Raw genomic sequence first — 20,322 nt, forward strand, 5'->3', positions numbered from 1 at the left:
TGAGTATAGGAATGTGATATCTGGTATTCCTCAGGGTACTGTTCTTGGCCCATTACATTTCATACTATATACACATGGCATTTGGTTTGGCCTAGAAAACAAGCTTGTTGCATATCCAGATGATGCTCTTCACTTTGCATCAATTCCATCTTCTGAATATAGATCTAGGCTTGCTGTATCCCTTAATAGAGATCTAGCTAAAATTAGTACATGGTGCAAATTATGGGGTATGAAGTTTAATCCTCACAAAACTCAAAGTGTGATTGTTAGTAGGTCAAGGACAGTGGCTCATCAACATCCGGATCTCAGCATTGATAATGTTTCTTCAGCTTTATATGACTACTTTAAAATTTTAGGTGTGATTTTCGATACCAAATTCACTTTTGAGAAACACATTTGGTCTGTGTTTTCTTCAATTGCACAAAAAAATTGTATTATTCAGAAAATCTTTTAAGATTTTTGGTGATCAATCTATTCTGAAGAACTGTTTAGTGCCTTCATTCTACCTTGTTTGGAGCATTTTTCTCTTACGGTCTAAAAAATTTATTATTCCTGATCTAGATATTAATTTCTGGCTCCGTCATTCAATTAGTTCATTATGCATGTTGCATAAGATTTTTTATAATTCTGACCATCCTTTACATTCACATCTTCTTGGACAGTTCCGCCCTGTTCGTAATACTAGGCATGCAGTTAATTCTAATATTCAGGCCTTCTCCATCTTGTGGTTCTAAACTACACAGTGTTTTGGAAGTTTTATTCCAGCTGTGACCAAGTTGAGGAATGATCTTCCTAATCGGGTAGTTGAATCAGTAGAATTTCGCAAGTTCAAACTTACAGCAAATGTTTTCATGTTGAACAGGCTGACATAAGTTTTTTTTATAGTTTATATATCAAATATCTGTTTTAATGTTGTTAATGTTTTTAAAATGTTTTGTTTTAATTGTTCATTACTTCTTATATCGTTTGTGTATTTCCTTATTTCCTTTCCACACTGGGCTATTTTTCCCTTTTGGAGCCCTTGGGCTTATAGCATCTTGCTTACCCAACGAGGGTTGTAATTTGGTGGTAATTATAATATATATATATGTATATATATATATATATATATATATATATATATATATATATATATATATATATATATATATATATATTTCAAATAAGCCATATATATTAATACATTAAAGTCTGGATTCCCTTAATGACCTCGGGATCAGAGCCCAAGGCGGAACCGCCCAAAGACTATGATATCGGACCGGCGGGGATTTGAACCCTCGTCCAGGATATCTGTATGCCAGTGACCATACCAATCCGCCGGAGTGGCGGAGTAGTCGGAGTGGTATGGTCACTGGCATACAGATATCCTGGACGGGGGTTCAAATCCCCACCGGTCCGATATCATAGTCTTTGGGCGGTTCCGCCTTGGGCTCTGATCCCGAGGTCATTAAGAGAATCCAGACTTTAATGTATTAATATATATGGCTTATTTGAAATATGAAAGAAACAAGTTTAAATGTGCAAAAAATTTATCATATATATATATATATATATATATATATATATATATATATATATATATATATGTATATATATATAAATATATATATATATATATATATATATATATATATTAAATCACTCAAATTTTACTGCTACCGCTAAGAGAATAAATGCTATGCCTTTGATATTGCTGCCCTAATAAGTGACACCGGCCTAGAATTATCTTACACAAGTGTCCCAAGGCAGAGGAACATCGAACATTGGGTGTGAAACTACTTATAAAAGAAATATTATCTTAATGGTGAATAAACCTGTCCCTCTTGAGGCCAATGTCATCTTATTTCGATAAGTATGTTTGGGGATTGGAAGCAAGATACAACCTGGGCACTGCTACACTAGGAAATGACGATGCCAGAGGTTGCAAATATATCGTACCTCAAGGCAGAGGAGCTGCTAGTTAATAGGTTTGGACTTCTCGGTATGTGGATATGCCCCATAAATTTTAGATTAATCTACTCTAAAGGCAATAAAATTTGCACTAATATAACATGCTAAGAAAAAAATAATTGTAACCTTATCATCAAAATATCCTTTGATTTATTGCAAAAATAAAATAATCAAAAGTAGATGATTTGGTAATGGGTTTTTAATTTGCATGAATGTGTTGCTTATGAGAAGAACTATGAGATTCAGATGCAAAGGTGAATGAAAAATAAAGTTGCTCACAAGTAGGGCGTTCATTAAATATATTAGAATGGAAAGTTTATTGAATATTAGTTCTTAAAGAAGCTCAATCAATTAAAATACATGATCTCCGAAGAAAATCATGCATATGTATACTTGAGAAAGAAAACATGGTGCGGAAAAGTTTTGTATATTGGAACAGAGTAAATTGAAGAGTAAGTTGATAGATGTGATGCTGAGAAGATGAGTGGCTTGAGGTTTATATACCAAGTAATTGGATGAAACAAAAGTTTAGATAAATATAAGTTGGAGAGTAAGAGGGAAAATATGGCTGCAGATGTAATTGATACAAACTGGTTGGATAAGAAGGAAATTCAGAAAGCATATAACGAAAAAATGGGGGAATTTTGGCAAAGATTAAAGAAACAAGAGGAAAAAATAGGCATAGGGAGACTATATCAAATTCAGAGATGAGATCTTTGGGTGGGCGAGAAGCAATTATGAGTATAGGAATGAATGGAGAGGCCGCAAACATATTAAGAGGCAAAGGGTCAAGTGAAGGGAAAAGGGAGATTGTTTTAGGTAGAATCGCATGAGACAAGATAACAGCAGGTGCAAATATAGTAAAAGGGGGAATGAAGAGGCAAAGGGTTAAGTGAAGGGAAAAAAAGTTATTATTTTAATTAGCATTGTATGAGATGAGATAACAGCAGGTGCAAGCATACAAGGCAAATGGATAGGGTAGTTAAGAGAATAGAAAGATTTTACGGGGAAATGAAGAGGCTAAAGAACAAATGGATCTCAAGATAAAAGATGTGAGGGGGATATGAGTGTATAAATGCTGTTGCTTGTGAATAGAATACTGGGTTAATAAAGTGAGTATTTTGAAGGTTTGTTGAATTTTGACATGATGGAAGTAGAATGGCTGAATTAAAGTAAGACTGGGAAGGGTTAATGTAAGGCTGTCAATGCTTGTGGAAGTGACTGTTGAGGATCTAAGGAGGTAGTTAAGAGGTACAAAAGAGACTGGCCAGTTGAATGGATTACAATGGAGATGATGCAGTATGGTGATGGTTATATTCAGAGAAGGAGAGTTCTATAGAGAATAGGTGGCAAAAATATTTATTCATTTCATGAAACTGAAGGTAATGAAAGGAATTGTAAGAACCAAATAGGCATAACTTTACTAGGTATAACAGGTAAGGTATATGGTAGGAATTTTATTGAGAAGTAGTAAAGCTGAAAGAGGACCTAAACTCTGATATCAGAATAACAGTTTAGGTTCAGCCAATTCTGAGTGTGGATGCGGCAAGTGTTTGTTATGAAATAACTGTCAGATATTTGAAAGTAAAGGGATAAACCTGAGTGTGGCGTACATAGACCTAAAAATAGATTATGACAAAATCAGTAGAGAAACAATGGGGAGGCTCTTGAGAGCAATGAATTCCCAATGTTAGTAGAGGAGCGTGTGTTCACAGAGTTTAGGCAGGACAGAGACTACTCTACCATCAAAGTTTGGCTTCAGGGGTTTATGCCTCCAAGGCTGATCAATATGAATGGAGTAATGCCAGAGCTCAAAGAAAGGAAAGAGAATGTAAGCACAAAGATATGGTATAAAATAATTAGTTGTTAAATTCTTCTTGTTTGCAGATAATACTCAGCTGATTGAGTAGGTTGAAATACAGGTAGAAGTAATATAAAGCCTCTAAAAGAGGTGCAAGTTGAGAGGAGGTGTTTTAATCATGAAGATGCTGTAATGAATGTTAGTATGGGTGGTGGAAGAATGGAAGCTCTTGATTCGCGAAAGAATCTTGCAGTAAATATGACAGATGAAGGTAAAATATTGTAACAGATATGTCACAATAAAGGCAGATAAGGTAGCAGGATGTATGCTGAAGTTTAGTAAGTCAAAAACGGCATGTATGATGGGATTGTTAAACCTAATATGCTGTACGGAAGGGATGTATGGAAGTTATGAAATAAGTTGAAGACAATAGATTAGTGAGTAGATAAGGTGAGAAAAGCTCCTATAAAGGGTAAATATCTAAGAAGTACAATACGCTCTGTACATTTGGGCGAATAACGAAATGGGAGCAGGGGTTTCAACACACTGCTGATAAGCTATCTGTGTCTAGTATTGAGGTAAAAAAATATGAAAATTTTCACTGCAAAACCTATTAATCTATGGTTCAGAAGTTAAGGAATGAATATGAAGCGACTGTTTTAGGGTTCTTCTGAGGCAAAAGCTTGTTAGCGGATATAGCGTAATATCTATCTATCTATATATATATATATATATATATATATATATATATATATATATATATATATATATATATATATATGAATTATATATATATATTTATATATATACAGTATATATATATGTATATATACATATTATTATTATTATTATTATTATTATTATTACTATCCAAGCTACAACCCTAGTTGGAAAAGCAATATGCTATAAGCCCAGGGGCTCCAACAGGGAAAAATAGCCCAGTGAGGAAAGGAAACAAGGAAATAAATAAATGAAGAGAACAAATTAATAATAAATCATTCCAAAATAAGTAACAACGTCAAAACAGACATTTCATATATAAACTATTAACAACAACAAAAACAAATATGTCATAAATAAACTATAAAAAGACTAATGTCCGCCTGGTCAACAAAAAAGCATTTGTTGCAACTTTGAACTTTTGAAGTTCTACTGATTCAACCACCCGATTAGGAAGATCATTCCACAACTTGGTCACAGCTGGATTAAAACTTCTAGAGTACTGCGTAGTATTGAGCCTCGTGATGGAGAAGGCCTGGCTATTAGAATTAACTGCCTGCCTAGTATTACGAACAGGATAGAATTGTCCTGGGAGATCTGAATGTAAAGGATGGTCAGAGTTATGAAAAATCTTATGCAACATGCATAATGAACTAATTGAACGACGGTGCCAGAGATTAATATCTAGATCAGGAATATATATAGATATCTATATATATATATACAGTATATACATACACATATATAAATATATATATATATATATATATATATATATATATATATATATATATATATATATATATGGTAAAAATGGGTGGGAATAAATTGTAGCTACTCTTAACATAACATCACAGTTGAAAGTAAGTCGGACAAAATTAGAAAGATAATGATTATAAAGTAATAGGGAAAGGAAAAATTAGATTTAATAAAACAAGCGGGTGTGTGGACCACATACTCGTAATGAAACCTCTATGTTAATTATTTGAAAATAAGGGAAAAGCTGAATATTTTGTTCTCTACTGTACATTCTCTCATCGGGAGCAGGGTAGAGGGTGTAATTTACTGGTGCAAATCAAGTTGGCAATGTACAGTTAGTATGATACAGACATTTATGTAGTTTATATGTACGTATGTATATATATATATATATATATATATATATATATATATATATATATATATATATATATATATATAGATAGATAGATAGATAGATAGATAGATAGATAGATAGATAGATATATATGTACGTATATATATGTATATATATATAAATATATGTATATATATATATATAAATATATATATATATATATATATATATATATATACATGTATATATATACATATATATACATATATATATATATATATATATATATATATATATGTGTGTGTGTGTGTGTGTGTGTGCGTCTGTGACTGAGTATCAAACAAATACCGTACACGCACAAACGGACAGACCCCTCCCCCACACACACACACACACATACATATATATATATATATATATATATATATATATATATATATATATATATATGTATATATATACTTATATATGTGTATACATATATGTATGTGTGTGTTTGTGTGTGTATCTGTGTGGGTGTGGGTGTGGGTGTGGGTGAATGCGTAATGCTGCTCAAAGTCATAAAAGCAGAGTACAAAGAAGCTGTGAACATGTGTTGATACGGTAGAAATGTTTATTGTAGAAGATTATGAATAAACTGACTCTTACTAAAGTAGTTAGGGAAATCAAAATGCAAGAATTGTTGTAGAGTAAATCAATGGTCTAGAAATTTCACTCAATAGCAAAAATTGAGATTTTTCGAGAAGCACAGAACTTTCACATAAACTGAAAATATTTTTATATAAGAAAAAATAGTCTTTCACATGAAACCTTTGCGTAATTCAGAGCCGTCCACAATCAATTAAAGCAAGGCCTAATTCCTTTCTACTGGCCGCAGGACGTGATCCTCCGAACAGGGCTGGCGACAGAGAGGCCCAAGGTCCTCCCCTTCGCCCTCCTACGCCAATAACTTAGAGAGGACGGCTGAGGCGAAGCTAATGTGCAAAACGACCATTTTGTAATCCGTCGCGTAGGTATATATTGGCTTCTGCTCGATGGCGAATTCAGTCTCGATCTCTCTCTCGATCCGAAACAGCCTCCTCCTCCTCCTCCATCTTTCCTCCGATAGGTTCCTGGCTTTCTTCTTCCTCAGCGAGAGAGAAACCCGAAGAAGCCGACCACCATGAGAAACCGCGAAACTGGGCGGGTAAGGCCTGACTTCTGAATAGAAACCAGTTTGTAGTAGACTTTATATTAGAAAAATGTAGGGATCACAAACCATTCGTTGCTGATAAAAGATAAGGAATGGTTTAATTAATGTTACATTTAAAACTTTTATCTCCAGGTGTTTGATCCATCGCGTAGAAATAGAAAAATTTAAATGTCTAAGTTATACCCTGAGAGTGAATAATAGGATTAGCTACATGCCGCATGTGTTGTGTTACACAACGTAATACTGTAACTAAGAGGATGTAATCGTCTGCATATCACAGGTATCAACTTTCATTTCTATGCCTTCAGGATGTTTGATAAGCCGGCGCTTTCTCACATACTTTCAACTTCCTATTTTCATTTCAATAAAAATCATTTAATAAAAAGGAATGATATATTAAGAGGGAGGTTTCATACACGCCATTAAATGCTCAGATAAACATCAAGGACTCATAGAAATTAGTCGTATCACGACAAAGTCGTACAAAAATTCAAAAATAAAATAAGAGTAAACTTATACCTAATCGGATATCTAAGAAAGAATAAACATTACGTACTTCAAATCTTAAAGATTATTCAATTAAATAAATTTCGACAGCAATCAATATCATTTCTTTGTTTCTTACATATGGGAAAAGGTAAAGCTTAAATTAATAATAATGATAATTCTCTAAAAATTCCTAAAACTGGAATAACTGAAGAATCAGATTGAGATCGAAAAATCCTCCTCTCGAAGTAAAAGCTAACAGCCACAAATACTAACCGAGATTATTTAGACCATCTAGTAGCACACAGGAGATTACAACAATTTTTTAAAAGAATCCTGTAAATGATGATACAAGCATAAAATTTGACACACTTGTTTTCCAAGTAATACTAATCAAATGTGGCTGCTTGGTCAATTGAAAATTCGAGATGGCGGCTATTTTATAAGATGGCAGCCGATTAGTTGTTTGAAATTGAAGTCTTGCTTAGGAGTATTTGTAGTTGTCCGATTTGTTTACAAGCTCAGTGAAGTGCACATTTCTTCCCTTCACCATGGAAATCTGATACCCAGTGAATGAATGAAAGTATGGGACGTTTCTTGCTTTCCCAAGCCCTATACCAGAAACTACCTCATGGACTGGAATCTACCAAATCTTGGCTACTTGGCCAAAGGAAATCCTCATTTTCTCAAGACCTACTTCCTGTTAAGATGGCAGCTCAGATATAGCTATGACTAGCATATCCGTGTCATTGGACTTAATGACAATGAACTTTCTCTCATCAGTCATTACATTCCTAGCGTGTACAAGTATTTGAGTCAATTGATAGTGTAAATAATACGATACTGATGGAAAGATAAGCAGGGTGAAAATCTATCAATCACACAATGCAAATCAATGAAATAAATCGCAATGATGACATTGATAATGTATCTTGATCGAACAACATTTAAATATTTATATTCTTAAAGCGTTAATAATCAACTCGTAAAACTAAGTCAGTATACTACTACTACTACTAATACTACTACTACTACTACTACTACTACTACTACTAATAATAATAATAATAATAATAATGATAATAATAATAATAATAATAATAATAATCATCGTCATCATTATCATCACAATAATGATAATTCAGATATAAAGCGAAAATTCTTTAAAAAATAAAATAGTTGATACCACGTAATACTAGATAAATAAGATAATTACCTCTTGTTTTACACAACAGCCAGCAAGCAGCCTCACGCTGCTGACGACGACGATACTGGCCATTGGTATCGCAGTGTCCAACGGGGCCCCGGAGGGCGACTACGGATTCGGAGGCCTCATCGAACACCAGGCGGGAACAGACCTCGTGCCAGCAGGAAGCCACCAGTACTCTGTCGTAGCTGAGGTCGACCTCGTTCCAGCTGCCACCGGTAAGCTTAAGGCATTGTGGTTCTAATTCTGTATCAGTTTGTATATATGAAGCTCTTATACACATGGTGAATAAACGATCATACAAATGATTCATAACAAATCATAAAAATCATCCATAAGCTCTCAAACAAATGGTTCATAAACAATCATACAAATTGTTCATATGCTCTTACAGAGATGATTCATAAATAATCACACAAAAGATTCAAAACCAATCATTAATTATTCATAAGCTCTTATTCAAATGATTGATAAACAATCATGAAAATGATTCATAAGCTTCATACCAACATAAGTTAAAACCACATCTAAATTGAAAAGTGGAATACCAAACATGGAAGGGAGAATACCTTAAATAAGATTACAGAGAAATGATTCCTTAATATCAAATTGTACTAAGGAGAGACCAATATAATAGAGAGGTTTTTCAAACATATCATTAAAAGCTGATCCATCAAAAAGTAACTGGTTTCAGTTATTGAGTTTTGATGTCAGGATGCCAGAAAACTTCAAATAGTTCATTAATTCATTCATTTATTGATAAAGCAATTGATGGAAATCTAACAGAGAGAGAGAGAGAGAGAGAGAGAGAGAGAGAGAGAGAGAGAGAGAGAGAGAGAGAGAGAGAGAGAGAGAGAGAGAGAGAAAGCTCTAAATCCTGAAATCGTATTTTAAATCTTTCCTCACAAGGTGACGTTCAGCCAAGCATATAATCAACAAGAGGAACCATATCATTTATTTTTTGTTTCTTCAAAAATTTCCATAAGATTGAAATACAAAATTATTCTCATGAAACATTTCACATTCTAAAAGTAAAATTACTGTAAAAAATTTCCATAAAATTTTCATCAAAACCACCCTCTAGCAATATTCATCATTCTTATCATTATTTTCATTACAAAATCCAATCCATAATAATTCTTTTGAATAAACAAAAAGTTTAAGCTAAGAACTTTCGAGATCACACTGCTATAGACCTCTTTAGGACACTATCAGATATTGATTACGAAAGTTAAGCTTATGAAATAATATAGCAGATCTAAGATATATGTAGCGTGGAACAGGTTCTCAAAAACTTTGTTTTTATTAATTCTGTTTAAATGAAAACAAATTTTTGGGGAATTTACTTCTGATTCTATGTTTTTAAAGTCATGATTAGTTAGAATAAATGTTACGCCATTGAAACTCAAAACACCTAGACAATTATTTTAATACTAAACAAGATTTCACGGAGCTAAATGCTTGCACAACAAACAAACAAAAAATGGAACGGAAAGACTCGTTGAAGAAAATTCTAATAAAATACAAATGAATAGAAAGGAAAAATATACATAAGATTTAAGAATATCAAAAAACAAGTAAATATCAAAGGACACTTTGAAGCAGTATTACATCCTCTCCTTTAACTTTTGTCCTTTTTATACCCTATGACCACATTGTTACATATATTCACTCACAGGATACGGAGGCTACGGAGGAGGCAAATCGCACAAAGGGCATAAAGGCCACTATGGAGGGCATCACGACAAGGGCGGCTACAAGGGCCACAAGGGCCACCATGACGACCACGGTTATAAAGGGCATCATGTAGGCGACTACGGCAAGGCCCACCATGGGGTGAGTGACAGGACCTTAAAATGTTGATAGCAATTTCTGCCTTTCACAAGAAAAGCCATAATACCTCTAACGTTATTATGCTGCAGACGGAAACTATGAATTAGTTCCAGTGTAATTTATCTATTTCAGTGATATGAATATAACTAGAATAAACAGAAATCAAAACAAAAACAGAATCAGTTACAGGTGATTTCCAGGAATGGGTTAGCCCTAAAATATATCTAATTATAGAGAATGTCTGTAACCTCTTTTGTAATTTCAATATGCTAATTATTTCTCTATTTTTATTGCTTCAAAAAATATGATATCGATTCTCTTATGACTAATTCCATCTTCATTTTCATCTCCGAAGAGTAATTTATATCTACTTTATTTTGATCATTTACATATTCACCATCAGGAATCTATAAAAAGATATGCAAGGATTTTCACGGTTGCTTTAGAGAAGATGGATTCTACAAATGGCGATAAGTTATTAGTTTTTCAGAGCAAGAAAGTCATTGGGGCCTTCCAGGAAGGATTAGTGAAGATCTGCGGTCACTGGAGTCCAGAGAAAAGGAGAAACAAGACCTTCCAGAATCTGGAAGCTCTTTATACTCTTTTTTTCCTTCTCTTGGCTTCGGCTATATTAGGACACTGAATTGTCAATGGCATCAGCTTCAACATAAGAGTAATAAACCAAACTTCAATGCTTTTCTTTCCCAGGGTTACCACGACAATCACGACAAGCATTACAAAGGTCACCATGACAACCACAAGTACTATGGGGATGACCATCACGGAAAGAAGGGCAAAAAAGGTCATCACCATGGATCCAAAGGTCACCACAACAAAGGACACAAAGAAAAGGTGACAATTTTTTTTCCTAAACGAGTTTTGTCCTTCTTTTAACGTTAACTGAAAACAACTAATAAGGATGTACTAACATCTTTCCTTCCCTTTTGCATATAATAGGATTTACATTCTCTTTTATTATCATAGGATTATTTATGTTACCTCTACTTGATATTTTCTACCGTTTTATTATATCAATAGAGTTATTAGGCAAGTGAGAGATGAATTCATTCATGTGCTCCGTTGGTATTATAAAAACTTGCGCGTTTTCTGCCGAGTCCAAGAATTCGATCAACAATTATCAAGTTTTTCTTAATGGGTGATTTCTCTTATCATTACATCCACCCCCCCCCCCCACCCCCGCCCGCGTTTCTCTTATTTGTTTGTCTGTCTGACCAGTCATTCTTGCTGATGTAGGAAATATATTTCAAGAACAACTCGAATTTATTCGCCATGAATGTATTTTGTTCATTATAAATCAAAAGATATCAATACAAAGTTAACTAACTGTACTTTGAATTTGAATTACCTGATCTCACACCCACAAAAGTTGTCTGGAAACACTAAAAATGAATATATATCACGTTATTTTAACGATTAAAAATGTCCACATTCACCACAAAACATACCAATGACACATTGTCATTTTAAAAGTCCCTAAGAATACACTCATTTAGAAATTATACTTGCACGACTATTCATTAGAGTATAAATTTTTCCTGGAGAAAAACATTAATTAAAATATCAAGCGTTCATTACAGGCATCAAATTTTGAATAACGGTAAATAAAAGTGTTCCAGCTCATTTTCCCTATTGCTTTAAACTCGGTCTCCATCAAAAGCAATCATCACGCACGAATGAATATTAAAACTTCATCGCCAAGGATTCTAAGTTTTGTTTTGCATTTGGAAAATACACGAAGGTTGGTTCAGAAATATGGATGTTTCATAATACAACATTTGACAATTCAAATGAAACTGTCCAATCTCAAACAAACATCGAATTAATGTAAGCAATTACGACGCGTTCATTTCTGACTCGTAAACAAAATCAAAAGAACAGAGCCAAAAGATACTATAATTATTGAAATTATTTTCTCTAAAGGAAGTGTTTTGAGATTCAATCAAAAATTCAATTTACCCCATCTTCAAACTTGGTGATTTTTCATTTCTTTTTTGTGTGTCTTTTCCTGATTTGTTTATGTCTATTCACATATAAAGCATAAAATCAACAAACCACCAGATTCCAAGTTAAAATTGATTCCGTGAATCTCATTATTGTTTTCAAAAGAAAGTAATAATTTTCCATCATGAGTTTTCGTTGTTTGTGTCCTGTCTGCCTTCCTCTTTCTTACATCACTGAACACTAGCAGACCCATACACGCACACATGTACGCACACATACACAAGCACTCACATGCACTGTATATATGTGACTACGTTTGTGTATGCATATTTATCTATATATATGCGTGTGTTACATTTATGTGATATATATATACATATATATATATATATATATATATATATATATATATATACTTATATATATATGTATATATATATGTATATATAAATATGTGTGCGTATGTATATATATAAATATATAAATATGTGTATATATATATATATATATATATATATATATATATATATATATTACATATATGTATATTAATTTTTTTCTAAGAATGACATGATTAATCTCTCGGCCAAAAACCTAAATAAACCCTTCCAACTGTTCTCACGACTTTGGTCTCTAATGCACAGGGCCACAAGGACGTCTATCACAAGGAGGAATACCACCACAACAAGAAATTCTACGACGACGGACACCAGAACAAATACCACAGCAAATACGACGACTTCGACTCCTATTTCGATGCCCATAAGGGCAAGGCCCACAAAGGGGGTCATTATAAGGTAAGAGGAGAGAGAGAGAGAGAGAGAGAGAGAGAGAGAGAGAGAGAGAGAGAGAGAGAGAGAGAGAGAGAGAGATCCTGTAATAAAAGATTCACTTGGAATTTCCCAGTAACCTAATAGGATGAAATTCGTCAGCTTAGATTTTTATCTGTACTTCTACAGAAATAATTGAGTTCCAATTACTCCACGTGAAGGAAAACACATCCTTCACATCCTGGCCAATAATCGAAACATAATCGCATATCCTAAATCCTAAATGTAGCTTAATTAATTAAAAATCCCTAATACTTTTTCGTCCATTTCCAGGGAGGTGACCACCACGACAAGCATGGAAAAAAGGGTCATTACGATCACGGCAAATACCATGATGATCATAAGGGCCATAAGGGCCACTACGGGGACGAGGGTCATTATGGCCACAAAGCCCATTACGGAGACCACGGAGGCCATCATGGATACGACGGACATCACGATCACCATGGCTATGGGGACCACGGTCATGGTAGGGTAGCCATTTTTTTTTTTTTATGTATATCCGCTCACGCACAAATATTCCCTAATTAACAAAGAGCAAGTATCTGGCTATATATATATATACACACACAAACATATATATATATATATATATATATATATATATATATATATATATATATCTGATCACGAGCTCAGCTCTCCCCGTCCCTCGGGTATAGGAGAGAAGGGTAGTCATACTCGGGGGGTGTGCGTGTGTGCCCATATCTATCTAAATCTTTAGCCATCATCTTTGACGGATCGCGTACACTATTATTCATATGTATATATATATATATATATATATATATATATATATATATATATATATATATATATAAGTAGAGAGAGAGAGAGAGAGAGAGAGAGAGAGAGAGAGAGAGAGAGAGAGAGAGAGAGAGAGAGAGAGAGAGAGAGAGAGAGAGAGAGAGAGAGAGAGAGAGATCTATTGTTATGTTCTTCACTATGCTCAGTAATATCATCATCGATTCTTTAATCAGTCAAATGGACAAACCCTAACTAAGCTGAATTTATTCTAACCTAAAGGAAAAAGATAATTTAAGCTAACTCGCATTCCGAGCTTTAGGAATCCTTCAAGATCAAGTTCCGGTCTTTATATCCTCTTTTATTAAGAATATTAAATGGTTTTCACTTTTAAACTTTTCCTCCCTTTGACCTTAGTAAAAATAATGATTTGGGCCTGTGTTTCTGTAGCAAGCACGTTACAGTTTCATGTAAGAAATTTTTATATCTTTAACTAATCCATTGGCATTAATGAAACCTAAAAAAGTCACATAAGTTGAATTGCTCAAAGACTGTTACAAAGCAGCTCCAGCTATTTTCCCCGCCATCATCCAAAATAATAATGAAAAGTGTTTTTATCTTCTTTTCCAGGTCACGGTTACCATTAAAACGGGTCTTTCTGGCATCAAGTACGAAATATACTTTCTTGTGGACTCCATCTCCATCGCAAACAACAGCAACGACTTTCGAATCATCTTCCTTCCCACCGTTGTCCCTACAATAAGGGGTCGGTTGCCTGATGAGGCCTCTCCAATACCTTCTATCAAAGACATCCTCTTCCACCAAACCTCTCCTCTCCATATCATCCTTCACCTTATCTCTCCATCTAATTCTCTACCTCTTTCTCGATCATTCCCCCGCATCATGATTATTGTTATTCTGCTATTTATCTATGCACACTCATTTCCGTATTGTCAAAAGTCTATCGACAGGAAAACGAATAACTAAATACATGGACATACTACGAGAACATTTCAAAACAAAAACACGGCTGATGATATTTATTTACTTATATGATTCTTCAAGTCGTTCTACCATCAAAGAGTGTCTGCTTTTAATCAATATCGCATGTCATATTCAACTCTGCCGACCTTCCATTTACAGCCCACAAGTCATGCTCCATGCAATTGTATGTCTTATATTTATGCTCTACGTGTATATCTGAATGTCTTTTGTAAGTCTGAATAAAGTATTTGCATGATTGATTATCTTTTATTAACCAGTTGTTAAACAGGATATCAATTTATCCATTCAGTTAGTTAATTTAGTAAATCTTTTTACGTCCATTAACCTTTAGCTACTTTTATGTATTTCCCCAAATACGAACTGTAGCCTACATACACTGACTTAACAGTTCACTTAACGAGGTTTAAAAAAAAAAAAAAAAAATAGAACACTTCTCTGCCATTTTCATTCAACATCCTCAGTTGACTGTCATAAAGAGGAGTTGGAAAATCAAAACCTCTATATATTCCCACTTTGAACTCCATAGATGTATTTGAATGAACCCCTAAGACTTCCAGTGAGGAAAGGAAATAAGGAAATAAATAAACTATATGAAAAGTAATAAGTAAAGAATATAAAATATCTCAAGATCAGTAACAAAAGTTAAAACAGAATTATCATTTATAAACTATGAAAAGAGACTTATGTCAGCCTGTTCAACATCAAAATTTTTTGCTGTATTTTTAAACTTCTGAAGTTCCACCGATTCATCTACCCGATTAGGAAGGTCATTCAACAATCCGGTGACAGCTGGAATAAATCTTTTAGAATACTGTGTAGTATTGACCCTTACGAGGGAGGAGGAAAGACTGTTAGAACTAACTGCATACCTAGTATGTCTAGGAATATCCGAATGCAAAGGATGTTCAGAATTATAAAAAAAAATCTTATACAAAAGGTAATAAGAACGAACTAAAGGAAGGTGCCAGAGATCAATATCAAGATCAGGATTAAGAAATTTAACATAGCCAATCAGCTGAAGACCAGACAGGAGAACAATATTAAAAATAAAGTAGAATGAATGAATCAAAACACTTTTTTTTTCAGAATAAAAATAATCACCGAAACTTGAAAGATTTTCTCAAAGTAAAATTGAAAACAAGAATCACATCTAACATTTTAAAGGAATTGTAATTGAAATCTGGATGCTGAGAAGCCACTATCCTGTACTTATTTACATCAAACTTCATGTTTTGTTAGAGTTTAACAAGGGTCTACATATGTACTTTTTTTTTGGCTTTGGGTTTAACTTCATGCCACATAATCTGCACCATGCACTAACCTTACCTAGATCTCTATTAAGGGATTCAGCAATCCAAATCTACATTTAGGAGATCCAATTGACTCAAAGAAAGTAGCGTCATCGGCATATGCAACAAGCTTTTTTTCTAGACCAAACCCCACGTCATGTTTATATAGTATAGTATCAAATTCTTATAGTCACTTGGGTGCCCCTCAAAAACAACCTGACATTTCAACAATGATGCTGAGGAAAGACTTAACTACTCCCAACTGCTTGAGTTTGAAAACAAGGGCCTTGGTCAAATGCACTTCTAGAATGAAGGTCAATCATACGAACTACCTAACCACTATCAAAGGATTTCTGAAAAGCGTTGAAAACTGTACGAAGGGAATCATTGCTCCAAGGTCCTAGCTGAAACCACATTGCAAACTAGGGAACATACAATTACCTTCAGCATATCTTTAGATATTTTGCCAAAAGATGTTCAAAAACTTAAGTTATACGGGAGTTATGGAAACTGGATGGCAATCAGCAGGGCAAGAGCTACCAAAAATATTTATCCCATGACGTAATGTTACCAATTTTTCATCAAGTGCCTAGGAAAAGGGTAGCTCGCCACTTACGTTCCAGGGTTTTCCAAAAAAATTTTCGTTTATGGGGAAATTGTATTTCTTTTCAGTTGACGCAAAAACTTCCTAAACAACAGCTCTTAGCTAAGTATAGATATTCCAAGTCACATCTGGCTTCTTATCCTTCCAAAGATGAAAGGACTCCTGCCTCACCAAATAACTGTGTCTACAATCATCATTGAGAAGGGATGTGCCTATCGGTTATGTTGACCAGAATCTCATCCAAGAGAACAACATGCTCAACGCTTTTATACAATATATATATAGGCCTATATATATATATATATATATATATATATATATATATATATATATATATGTGTGTGTTTATATATATATATATACTTACACACACACCCACACACACACACACACACACACACACACATATATATGTATAAATATGTATATATACATATATATATGTATATATCTATATACATACATGATAGATGCATATATATATATATATATATATATATATATATATATATATATATATATATATATATATATATATATATATGTATATATATATATACATATATATATACATATATATATATATATACATATATATATATATATATATATATATATATATATGTGTGCAGATGAACCACAGGGAAAATGAAAATACGAAATATAAGATTAAGTCATGACTAGTTTTGTGATACTTCTTCAGAGGACTGATTTATTGAGAGAGGTTTCTTTACGTTTTATAGCGAAAGTAAACGTACGAACATAATACATATAAAACCTTATAAGCATCACGTTTTCGTGTGATTTTACGCACATATATATATATGTTTTTTCAAAAAGGCCCATAAAAGAAACACAGGAAATATGAATAAATCACACTATATTTCGGTCAATAAACATCGACCCTCTTCAGGATGTAAAGTACAAGTGAGGCTTACAGTGGAGAGTGACGGTTTATATATGAAAGCAAAAGGGTGTGTTCAATTGTTCTATAGTTGTTATAATTGCTGGAAGGATTAGCCAAATTTAATTACATCCAGGTGCGTGTTCTTATTGTTGAGCCGCTTGGAGGAAGTCTTGACCTCTGATGCATGTCTGGTGGCCGGTCTCCGTGGATTATCTTCTTAATGATAGGGTTGAGAAGAGTATTGTCCAATGTGTCAGCTTTCCATTGGCCCCCACATAGGTTCATTGTGTTTGATTGATTTATGATGGCTGATTCCAGGATTTTCCTTCTGTACGGACAGGTACTCTTAAAAAGCAAAGACGACTCACTCCAGTTAATCTGGTGCCCTAAATCCCTAAGGTGAATGAAAATCCCCGAGTTTTCATACCCATATCTAACAGATCTTTTGTGTTCGGATAATCTTTGAGATAGCGAACGGCCAGTTTGCCCAACGTACACTTTTTCACAATCCCTGCATGGTACTTTGTAAACGCCGGATTCTATCTCTCTTTTATTTTGATAAACATTAATAAGGGCGCTTCCTATGGTCTTTGGATATGAAAAAACAAAGGGGTTCTCAGTTTTGATATGATTTGTTATATTTTTAATACCTTCTATATATGGGAGTTTTATCTTATTTTTAAAATCTCTTTGGTTAGTAACATCATGATCTTTATAATATATCGTGTTGGCTTTGTTGATGGCCTTTTCTATGACATACGTCGGGTAGAATAGCTGGGCGAGTTGTTTACGGATGATTTCAAATTCTTTATTTAGGTAGGCTGGGGAACAAATTCTCAAACCTCTAAGAAATAGATTGCAAGCTACTCCAATTTTTACAGAAATGTCGTGATAACTAAAAAAATGAATGTAGGAAATAGAGAAAGTTGGTTTTCTATACACAGTAAAATTATACCCCGTTGATTCCCTTATAATTAGTATGTCCAAAAAAGCTAATTTTCCATCTTTTTCCCATTCAGTTTTAAATTTTATGCTAGGGACTAGGGAATTTAGATTATTGAAAAATATATTGAAATCTCCCCAGCTATCATCCCAATATGTGAAAATGTCATCAACATAGCGTTGCCAAACCATGTTTGTAGGTTTAATTGTTGTTAAAATTTCTGTTTCAAAGTATTCCATGTAGAGGTTAGCTAAAATTGGAGATAACGGGCTGCCCATACTACAACCAAATTTCTGTTTGTAAAAATTTCCATTGAAAGAGAAAACGTTATTTGACACGCTTAGTTTAATTAACTTAATTGTTTTTTCAATACCGAGGGGGAAGTGATCTTCGTAAGGGATTAATTTTTCCCTCAAGAAACCTAATACGTCCCGATCAACGACGTATTAGGTTTCTTGAGGGAAAAATTAATCCCTTACGAAGATCACTTCCCCCTCGGTATTGAAAAAACAATTAAGTTAATTAAACTAAGCGTGTCAAATAACGTTTTCTCTTTCAATGGAAATTTTTACAAACAGAAATTTGGTTGTAGTATGGGCAGCCCGTTATCTCCAATTTTAGCTAACCTCTACATGGAATACTTTGAAACAGAAATTTTAACAACAATTAAACCTACAAACATGGTTTGGCAACGCTATGTTGATGACATTTTCACATATTGGGATGATAGCTGGGGAGATTTCAATATATTTTTCAATAATCTAAATTCCCTAGTCCCTAGCATAAAATTTAAAACTGAATGGGAAAAAGATGGAAAATTAGCTTTTTTGGACATACTAATTATAAGGGAATCAACGGGGTATAATTTTACTGTGTATAGAAAACCAACTTTCTCTATTTCCTACATTCATTTTTTTAGTTATCACGACATTTCTGTAAAAATTGGAGTAGCTTGCAATCTATTTCTTAGAGGTTTGAGAATTTGTTCCCCAGCCTACCTAAATAAAGAATTTGAAATCATCCGTAAACAACTCGCCCAGCTATTCTACCCGACGTATGTCATAGAAAAGGCCATCAACAAAGCCAACACGATATATTATAAAGATCATGATGTTACTAACCAAAGAGATTTTAAAAATAAGATAAAACTCCCATATATAGAAGGTATTAAAAATATAACAAATCATATCAAAACTGAGAACCCCTTTGTTTTTTCATATCCAAAGACCATAGGAAGCGCCCTTATTAATGTTTATCAAAATAAAAGAGAGATAGAATCCGGCGTTTACAAAGTACCATGCAGGGATTGTGAAAAAGTGTACGTTGGGCAAACTGGCCGTTCGCTATCTCAAAGATTATCCGAACACAAAAGATCTGTTAGATATGGGTATGAAAACTCGGGGATTTTCATTCACCTTAGGGATTTAGGGCACCAGATTAACTGGAGTGAGTCGTCTTTGCTTTTTAAGAGTACCTGTCCGTACAGAAGGAAAATCCTGGAATCAGCCATCATAAATCAATCAAACACAATGAACCTATGTGGGGGCCAATGGAAAGCTGACACAGTGGACAATACTCTTCTCAACCCTATCATTAAGAAGATAATCCACGGAGACCGGCCACCAGACATGCATCAGAGGTCAAGACTTCCTCCAAGCGGCTCAACAATAAGAACACGCACCTGGATGTAATTAAATTTGGCTAATCCTTCCAGCAATTATAACAACTATAGAACAATTGAACACACCCTTTT

The 20,322-nt window shown here is 33.9% G+C and overlaps 1 protein-coding gene across 1 annotated transcript in view; it reads left to right on the plus strand.

The window, feature by feature from the left end:
• LOC137641235 (sarcoplasmic reticulum histidine-rich calcium-binding protein-like) overlaps positions 1-14,575 on the plus strand; it is a 34,012-nt gene extending 19,437 nt beyond the window's left edge. Inside the window, exons 7-11 of the mRNA XM_068373670.1 lie at positions 10,136-10,288; positions 10,994-11,137; positions 12,892-13,044; positions 13,351-13,546; positions 14,452-14,575. Coding sequence (XP_068229771.1) covers positions 10,136-10,288; positions 10,994-11,137; positions 12,892-13,044; positions 13,351-13,546; positions 14,452-14,468 — 663 coding nt within the window. The 3' untranslated portion in view covers positions 14,469-14,575. The remainder of the gene's footprint in view (positions 1-10,135; positions 10,289-10,993; positions 11,138-12,891; positions 13,045-13,350; positions 13,547-14,451) is intronic.
• Positions 14,576-20,322: the final 5,747 nt, after the last annotated feature.

This window comes from Palaemon carinicauda, chromosome 5 (genome assembly GCF_036898095.1).
Source record: "Palaemon carinicauda isolate YSFRI2023 chromosome 5, ASM3689809v2, whole genome shotgun sequence".
Classification (NCBI taxonomy): Eukaryota; Metazoa; Arthropoda; class Malacostraca; order Decapoda; family Palaemonidae; genus Palaemon; species Palaemon carinicauda.